The sequence below is a fragment of the Eptatretus burgeri genome, chromosome 15, assembly GCF_056783735.1.
Source record: "Eptatretus burgeri isolate ZD-2024b chromosome 15, Ebu_testis_v1, whole genome shotgun sequence".
Classification (NCBI taxonomy): Eukaryota; Metazoa; Chordata; class Myxini; order Myxiniformes; family Myxinidae; genus Eptatretus; species Eptatretus burgeri.
The window spans coordinates 26,361,006-26,371,113 of NC_140975.1; the positions used below are offsets into that span (position 1 = coordinate 26,361,006).

A 10,108-nucleotide genomic window follows, 5' to 3' on the forward strand; every position below is an offset into this window, starting at 1 on the left:
ATATATATATATATATATCTATCGTTGTGGTCGGGGGTCTGGGTTAGAAGAACAATTGGGGGGGAAGCTATCTCGGGTTCCCACCAGACTTCCCGGAACTGCACGGCGTCGCAAGCGGATAACTCTGTGATGTGGCGGGTCGCTAATCGACCGTGAACGCCAATAACTTAACCACGTGCCTTAGGGTCCTCCGTCTAAATCGGTTACCAATTATAATCACGTGACATAATTATCGGGGGACATGCCCTCGGCATGTCTTGTCCGAACCGGATCACTTTACCGGATCAGATGCAGTCGAGCAACACTGCCAAGGACGTACCGGCTAAAATAACGGATCATTGGGAATAAAGTCCTGGCTAGGCTAGGATATGGACCATGCTGGATCAATAAAAGAAAAGACAAAAACGAGCTGGGAACATTTCTACACAATCATTTATTAACAGGCAGGCGAGGAAAAACATGTGGAACAATTAATAAAGTTTATTGTTGTATGTAAGTAGAGATGGAAAGAAAAGTGTGGTGCGACAATAAAACAAGCAACTTACAAAAGCAGACACTGAGCAGACTTATCCTGATATAATTCTTCTGCAATCTTAACTTAAGCGAGGACAGGTGTCATGACACACACACACACACACACACACACACACACACACACACACACACACACACACACACACACACACACACACACACACATACACATATACATACACATACACACACACACCCCGATGAAGAAGAGATAATGAGCAAATAGAAGAGGATATGAGGCTAACAGGTTCGCAATACCTTGCACGGTTGACCGACCGTGCTACCCAGTACGTTTTGGGGGCACGCTCTGCTGAACGATCCCTCCTTGATAGTTGGCGCATCGTCTCCTGCTTGGCTCCAGTGCCGGTGCAGTGTCTACGCCGATCCAGACAATGGGCGAGACCATCAGGCATGAGGGAGGACTTTAGGTGGAGCCAGCGGCGAGTGGGTTGTCCAGCAGTGAGAGGCAGCCAGAATCAGGTGGGTGGGTGGAGCCAGCAGCAAGGGGTAGGCGGAAAAGGTGGAGAGTGAGTGGGCGGAGTGGCGGATGGGAGTTGAGGAGCAGCAGGCGTATGCAGAGATCAATCCCAGGCTAGACAAAGAGGATGAGGACGACAACGACAACTATGGACGGCTTCGCGATCCGTCCTTTATCAGCCCTGCGATGCAGGGCAGGGTGCCACCCCGAAGCGATGCGTCATCACCCGAATCGGATGCTCCCGACCCGGCCACCGCACAACCCAGCCGCCACGGCCGGAAGCGGCCTTATTTTACATCCCGTGAGACATCGCCGAGCTGTGGAATTGTCCCGCTCCAAACCAGCGACATGAATCGCCTTGCACCAAACTCCCGGGCCATGCTCTGGCGACCGGCCGAGGACATAACTATGAGATCCACTCAACGCACTTCGTCCCGTTTGACTCATTAGACATGAGGGAAAGGTCTAACACTCTAACTGCACGTGTATGAATGAAATAACTGTCTGGGGATCACTGTAAGATGGATGCCATTGCCTTGGAGGCATGCGGTTTCCATAACCGCAACAATATATAAAGAGGCCATGTTTGAAGAGAATGATCGTTTATTCAGGCACCTGGATCATCATAGCGTCGTGCTCCCACCACCGCATACCCATAATGCTCCGCGCCCCAGAACTCCTGCTTCATATCCAAAAGCAATTTCAAACCAATGTAATACCATTACAGGTCTCACTAAGTACGTGATTTCCCCCACAGACCCACGCTCCAGCCTTTGTGCCAGACTGCCAGCACATACACTCATGTCACGATGTCCACACGGGACCTCACAGTCGCTACTCTCACTATGGCTGTCACGCCCACTTCGGCTATGCCTGCAGCACAGGCTACATTACCCGATGTTCTTTAAAATAGTTCAAACAGTTTGTGGCAAACCAAGATAGCGAGCGATATCTGCTGGTCATACACCATTCTTATTTCATTTCACTATGTCTAGTTTGACATCCAGAGTTACACTACTGTGTTGCCATTTATGTGCAAGTTCACCCTTTTTGTTACCATTTAGTTCACCACTCATTGTTCAACGATTACCACGGTAAAGTACACAAAGATAAATAAAAAAATACAGTGCAGTACTGTGCAGTTTGTGGTGGAATTAAGTCCAACAATGCACATCATGAGATAGTCTGAGAGGGAGAGGATGCAGTGCATTGTGTGGAGGAACGCGTGCTTACTGGTCTTCCGTCCAATGGACGTTAGTGCGGGAATTGTTGGATGTATCATGTAAATGTTCCTAAGTAACTTATGGACTTACATGCAAAAGGACGGATAGCGGGGACCCCCTGTATCAGCAACATGTGTATCTCCATCACTATCAGGCCGTAACATAGATTATCGATTTGATGCCTTCACGGATTCAAGCACTTGTGTGATGCTAAAGTACATGCTTCCAGATGCAAATACATTAATTCCATTTGATTCTGACAGGTGTTTAAACATGGCAACAAACTGAGAATGTGGCCACAGTTGGACACAATAAGCAAGGGGAATTAACTAATCAGAGAGGTGGGAGGAGGAAACAGTAACCTGTAAATAAGTTCTTTAAGTTGTGTTGTGTTCATGGGGGTAGAAAAGACAGTGGGTATGAATGGGGGATGAAATTAAATGATTGCCAACTGAGTGTGTGAGAGCCTGGAGGGACTCCAATTGAAACGTTCTGCAACTTCCTGCCAATTTGGCATAAAATTAACAATCCCTCCAAAATATCACTTGCAGGTGTTACACTCATTTTAACTTGGCTTACTGCACTAACCTCCTCTTCAGGTACGTTCCTATTGTTTTAAATTATACTTGAAAATCCTACTCAACTATGGCATAGAAAATGGCATTCCTCAAAGAAAGAGATTTTTCAAACAAAATCCTTCAAATAATACAAAAAACATTCACTGAGATGTTCATCGCAGATAAATCTTAGGCCAAGCAACCTTAAAGCACCTTAGTGGGTCTCCACAGAACATTGAGATTGCTTCTGTTGAAAGGACATCGTCAAAATGAGCAAACTGTGTGACAGAAGATGAGAAGGCTTTACGAGATTACTGAAATGACTTGTTTCATGCACGGGACAAAGATTGGCACACACCACCCGATTTTAAGGGATGAGATAAAACAAAAGAATCCAGGTTCATACGTTTTGCTCCTGTTAGGAAACCAATGACATTGTGTTTTCTCACCTGCAGAGCACCGTGACAATGATAATGAAGTGACACCTTGCTATCTGCAAAAATTTTAATCAACAGGCATTCTGCTCCATGGAGAGAAAGAACGGGTGGACCGTGTTCCAGAGACGAAAGGATGGATCCGAGAACTTCGACAGGCCTTGGGAAGACTACAGGAAGGGTTTTGGTTCTCAAATGGGTTTGTAACTTGCATTGTTATGTGATAATTTTGAGGACAACATACCTGGTTGATTTTTCCAAAATGGCAACTACATTTAGGGCTACTGGACAGACAGTTCCTTAGTCCGAGATTTGGTGGAAGTTGACCAAAAATGTCTGTCTGACCGATATTAAATGTTGAATTGGTGCTTAAAAGGCAAAGATTATCGATGAATGCCATGAACGAATATGATGATTGAATACATACCAGTAGATGAATATGAACATTGATGGACACGGCGTTTCAGGGTGGAAGTTAAGCTGGCCTATCCCACCTGCTCTAAGATTTTGCTGGTGGACGTAAAACATCTCTTGGAACATTTCTTTTAAAAAAGTAGGCAATTATGTGTTGCCACCGTGGCCAAATTACAAATCCCTGCCCTGATATATAAGAGGCCACACTTCATCAGCAACGTAGCCGTGCCACAGGGAGTAATGGCACCCACATCCAGGTGCTGCAAATATCTCGGTGAAGGAAGTACCCACAGCGACACTAAAGTTGAGGACATGAGCATGGTGTGACTGAGAGATTTATTTGGTTAGAAACCAAATTGTTGGTTTCATCAGTTGGACAATTACAAACATTCTCGCATTACTTAATGCTCCCAACAAAGTTTTTTGAGTAGTACAGTCCTCCTAATGTCAAGCTTATCGCCCTTTTGCTACTCATGAGCTCCTCTGTTTGTGTTGTGTTCCTGTTCAGCATCCCTGATATTAGATTACTGATGCATTTCTGAGTCATCATGCACGAACACGGACGGTAATCGTTATTCTGACCAGAGTCTTGTTTATATTTTAATCTGAGTTCAAACTTTACCAATGCCCTGAAATGCTCTTGCTTTCTCTAGTTTGACTAATTATCCCCAGTTAATGGTGCACATGCCTGCTGTGTGATCCAGGAGAGCACTGGCTTGGTCTGAATACACTGCACTTGCTGACGAAAGGAAAGCAATGTCACCTGCGGGTCGATCTTGTGGACTTTGACAACCAGACTGCCCATGCTGAATACAGTCTCTTTCATGTAGATGATGCGGATGCAAGCTACCGGCTTACTTTGGGAAACTACTCAGGTGATGCAGGTGAGGATTCCTAAAAGTGTTGGGTGAGACTGACAAAAATGGAAGTGAGACTTTGCATGAGTGATAACGTTGGTTGTTGCTAAAATTCACTCTATAATTTTTTCCCTCTTTATGAGATTCCCTCGAGAAAGCTAAAAAATATTACATTCAAGTTTGTGTCATGAGAAATAAAATAATTCTTGGCAATTGTGTGTGTGAGTGACGGGTTGATGAGGGAGGGATTGGGGGGGGCGGGGGGAGACGTGGTATATGTGCTTTGACCTCTTGATATGAAATAATTTTAAAGTTTCTTATGCTGGCAATTGTGTAATACAATGCAGACTGGCTTTTCAAAAAGGAAAAGTTTCTGCAGCCACTTTTACAAGCACATTTGCAAGTGTACTGCCTCTGGCATTCTATAAACCGATGTTTTGCAGCCATAAAGCAATAGGGAATCTCTGCAGGTACAGTTTAAAAGGTACTTTTAAAGGTTTATAACTTGACACCCAAAGTTTGAAACACTTGCGGAGAAAGTTCCAAGTACAATGTTAGGGTCTGAAGACCAGCAGTCCACTTTTTATGCAGGAACAACTGGTACTGATTTTGGCATTTCCATTGCACGTCCTGATGCAACCTTCCAGGTGATGCCTTCCGTGGAGCCTTTCCTGGGGTTGACCAGAATCATTTTGGGTTCAGTACGGAAGATCGAGACAACGATGGCTGCTCCCCTTGCATTTATGGAGACATTGCTTTTAACAGCTGTGTTGAAGAGCATGGAGGTGGTTGGTGGTTCAGCCGGTAACTCATTTGAATCTTTGATATAGCTGTTTACTCATAGGCTGTGCCAAATGGTGATATACTTGAGATATTGTTGTTCATTTTAGAAGTTATTGCACTCCCAGTAATCCAATGCCATAATCAAAGGTTATAATCTATTACTTGGGAATGAAATATAATTGAAGTTTGAATTGACGATCGTGTCACCCTGCCCCCAACTCCATTTCTCTACCCTCTTCCCTGTTTGTCACTCTCCTGTAGATGTGGCAGTGCTAACCTCAATGGGTTTTGGCAGAAGAAGGCAAATAGACAGGGATTTGGTACACGCGTGCAATGGGATACGTGGAGACCTTACCTGGAATCCCTTAAGGAAAGCACGATGAAGATCAGTTGCACCTGAAGGTGAAGCTGAATCAACTTGTGCTGCATGCGATGTTTATGACAGCACTCTCGAATTCATTTATTAGCTTTGCATCTGTGTGCAGTGTCGATGTAAGAGTGTGCACACAGATCTACCTTAATATAAATCTTTCATTCTCAGATCTACAGTAATCTACATACACCCCCAACAGGGCTATGCATTGTTAATTGCTTGGTCTTGTTTACACATTGTAACCTGTTTCCCTGATTTCTCCACTTGCTGGCATTTTATGACCTCACAGGTGGTTGGTTATGATTATGCAGAATCTAATCCTGATTTTCGATTTATTCCTCTGTTATTGTCGTTGCTAATTAGGCAGAAGATCATTACAACTGTGCTATAAATCTTCACAACCATCTAAACCTTGACTTGTAAGTAATAAATACAAACTATAAACCATTATCCAGACCAATTCTGGTTTTAAAAATAAAATTGGCATGTCACTGTCGTGTCCGGGTGGTAAGTTAATTCCACCGACCCAGATGTAGTGGACGGGTCGTTAACACCGAGCTGGACGGATAGCCGAACAGTTATACCTTGGAGGTGAACACGTGATCCTTCGAGATTAATGTGCATGTGGGATGGGAGGCGGTGAAACACGTACCAGACGTGCTCACCAGGATGGAGGACGAGGGTTTATACTCGAACCCACAATAAATAGACAGACTTAAGCAATCTTTAATAAATAAGGGTTTAATGAACATAAATCAAATATTTATAATGGAAATAAGTCAAAAGAGTAATAATTATAATGTGAGGTAAACTAACGCCTAAAGTTGAGATGCCTCCATACACAGTTGCAAAAACAGACAAGAGGAAAGATAAAATAAAAGAAAGTCCCTCCCTTTATTCTGGCACATAGCTTCATCCAGAGATGATCCTTTTAGGAGCTTGGTGCCGTCAAACTGCGTAGCCAGCGCGTGGGAAGCCGCACCCAAAATGGTGCCAGGCTGCTCTCTGAGCGGGAGACCTACGTGGTAATTAATGCGGGTGGTCCTTCTTTGTTAAGAGACCACAATCCTTCATACAGTTTCTTCTCATGAACGAATATGCCGACCCCAGCTCCTCTCTTATACCAGGTCCACTCACCGCAAATGGTCGCCGCCTTTCTCCTTGACCATACGACGGGACAATTTCTGAGGCCTTCCAGATAAGGCAATGAGGCGCCATCTGCTTCTCTTCTCCTCTCCTTAGAAACGTACAACTTTTTAACTCCGTCGAACAGAAATGTCTTGCGTCCTGCTCCAGCAGACAGGCAAATTCACAAGCACAGACACGAGAATCACATAGCCTTCTTCGGCATGTCGAGCAGAAGCCAGCCAGCGAGACCCTCTGCCTCCATTGTGTACCTCACACAACTCCCTGCTCTCCTCTTCGATCATGCCTTCTCCTCTCCTCTCACATCACACTAAGGCCGAAGTCACATTTGCTCTACGGCTAGGATACGGCAGCCGAACCCCCTCTGAATTGACAGAAACGTGCGGCGGCCGCAGAGTTTCTGAGGTGGCCTCAGGGTGGCCCGACGCCGTATGGCTATCTTTTACAGGCCGTAGAGGTCGCCGTGGAATTATAGCGTGGAGTTATAACTTTTTTCATTTCTACTTTGGCCGTAGAAATTCGCCAAGCCAAGCTATGACGTAGATGTGTTCCACGTCGACCGTACCTAGGGCGTACGGTGGGCTTGCGTTATTCGTGCAGCTGCCGTAGGCTCTTATCAATGAAAAATGAATTTTGCCAACCCCCAAAAAATTACGGCGGCCGCACTATTTCCACGGTCGCCGTAGGGTAGTCCTAAGGCGTCCCTGTGTTCAACGTATGATGGCCTTGCGGTCTGTGTGACTACCTGCGGGTAACGCAGGGTCGACGCACGGTTCCCCTACGCCTGCCGTGCGTCCTACGTACGGCCTCCGTGGCAGTCTGCATCGACCGTGCGTCCACCGTGCGCTACCGCTAGAGATCGGAGTATAGGTGTTTGCCTATACTCTGATCTGGTATATTCATATATATATATATATATATATATATATATATATATATATATATATATATATATATATAGTTATAGTATATTCAGTTATATATACCGTACAAGTATATTCTGAACTGTTATATTTTTATTTTAGTAAAAAAAGAACTGGTATATATACCCACTCGTTACCGTCCGTCTGGCCGCACGTTCGCCTTCGGGCCCCCCTGCGGTCGCCTTACGGGCACCTTGAGGCTACCTTACGTCTGCCTTGAAAATTCTATGGCTGCCGCAGGGATGCCCTAAGGGCACCGTGCGACATCAAATCAAAGACCGTACGGCACCCCCACGTTTTCGGTCCCCACAATTTCTAAATACGCCGTGTGGCTACCCGAAAAATAAAAACATATGTGACTGCTACATTGTGTGACCGTGGAAATACTGCGGCCGCCCTATAATTGCTAGTGGCCGTAGATTTTGTAGACCCTACGGCCGCCGTGCCAAATGTGACTTAGGCCTAACCAATCCCCATCCTTGGGGCATGGCCTGTCGGTTGTTGTTGTTAAAGCGTCGTTCCTTTTTATAGCCGGCTTTGTAAATGCAAAAATGTAGGAAAAGGTCACGGGCGCAATCACATACTGCGAGAAATTGCCCAGAATCCTGACCTAATTAAGACAGCACCGCCCCCGTCCCCTGTGTGGTGACACGTGACAATCTTAAGCTGACAGTTTTCCCACTTAATTTACATCGAGATGTCTGCTGCTCGTCAACAGACGATGCTACTCTATACAATCCTAATCCGACCTTTCCGTTGAAATTTCTCCATCTACTCCACAAACAACATTACCGTGGTTGAAAAATCCTTTACATACCTCTTCTTAAACTAAACCTCTAATTAAAAGTACATTGCACATGTTTTCACAAAATCCATGCAATGCATCAGCGAAGTGTAATTTATAGTTTAGCCTGCAGTAGAAAGGTTATATTTGTGAGAATTCTCCTTAAATTGCTGAATTGACATAGCATGTAAGAAAGCACTTCTGTAATAATTGGATTGTAATTTAATAAATCACGGGTTGGTAGAGATAGTGCCCTCGCCTTTTGAGATGTTTCAGCTGGGTTTGCTTCCCGACCAGACTATAAACAACAGGGTGGTATATGTGTCAGTCGTTGACGCTATCCGTTGGATGTGATGTTAAGCTGGGGAATCGTCTGCCGACTGATTGCTGCTGGATGTTAAAGATCCAAAGGTGTCTTTCACAAACAATGGGTGATTGTCACCATCAACCTGGCCAAGTTTCTGCCACAACGACTGTTGGCAAACCATCCAGTGTAATTCCTTGTCATAAGACTTCTGAAAATGGAGGGGAAAACCACTCATTGCAATTCCAGAGAGAGAGCAAAAGAGAGAGAGATATCGCTGAATATCCAAATAATTTCTTTAGCTAAGGCCTAAGTCTCATTCGCCATGATGGCCGTGGGGTCTCCAAAATGTACGGCCACTCGCAATTATACAGCGGCCGCAGTATTTCCACGGTCACACAATGTAGCAGTCACATATTTTTTTTCGGGGAGCCGCACGGCGTATTTAGAAATTGTGGAGACCGAAAACGTGGGGTTGCCATATGGTCTTTGATTTGATGTCGCATGGTGACCTTAAGGGGGCCCTGCGGCGGCCATAGAATTTTCAAGGCAGACGCAAGGAAGCCTCAAGGTGCCCGCAAGGCGACAGCAGGGGGGCCCTAAGGCGAATGTGCGGCCAAAAGGACAGTAACGAAAGGGTTAATTTTTTTTTACCAGTTTTTTTTTTCGGCTTGTCGAATTGCTACTGCGAACGTAGAAATGAAAAAAGTTATAACTTCGCGTTATAATTCCACGGCGACCCCTACGGCCTGTAAAAGATAGCCAAACGGCATAGGGCCATCCTGAGGCCACCGCAGAAACTCTGCGGCCGCTGCACGTTTCTGTCAATTCAGAGGGCGTACGGCCGCCGTATCCTCGCCGTAGAGCAAATGTGACTTAGGCTTTACCAAGTGATTTATTGACCATCAGGATCATCATTTGGACACTGTCCACCATCGAGGTTTAGACCCTTCAATTCCAATGGAGAGACACAGGAACACAGAGAGAGAGAGAGAGAGAGAGAGAGAGAGAGAGAGAGAGAGAGAGAGACAGAGAGACAGAGGGAGAGAGAGAGAGAGAGAGAGAGAGAGAGAGAGAGAGAGGGAGAGAGACAGAGAGAGAGAGAGGCAGAGAGAGAGAGAGAGGCAGAGAGAGAGAGAGGCAGAGAGAGAGAGAGGCAGACAGAGAGAGAGGCAGAGAGAGGCAGAGAGAGAGAGGCAGAGAGAGAGAGGCAGAGAGAGAGAGGCAGAGAGAGAGAGAGAGAGAGAGAGAGAGAGAGAAAGAGGGAGAGAGAGAGAGCGGCAGAGAGAGAGAGCGGC

The 10,108-nt window shown here is 45.5% G+C and overlaps 1 protein-coding gene across 1 annotated transcript in view; it reads left to right on the forward strand.

Moving 5' to 3' along the window:
* LOC147011785 (fibrinogen-like protein 1) overlaps nt 1-6,144 on the forward strand; it is a 46,712-nt gene extending 40,568 nt beyond the window's left edge. Inside the window, exons 6-9 of the mRNA XM_085856180.1 lie at nt 3,308-3,425; nt 4,345-4,524; nt 5,145-5,301; nt 5,542-6,144. Coding sequence (XP_085712306.1) covers nt 3,308-3,425; nt 4,345-4,524; nt 5,145-5,301; nt 5,542-5,680 — 594 coding nt within the window. The 3' untranslated portion in view covers nt 5,681-6,144. The remainder of the gene's footprint in view (nt 1-3,307; nt 3,426-4,344; nt 4,525-5,144; nt 5,302-5,541) is intronic.
* The last annotated feature ends 3,964 nt before the right edge of the window (nt 6,145-10,108 follow it).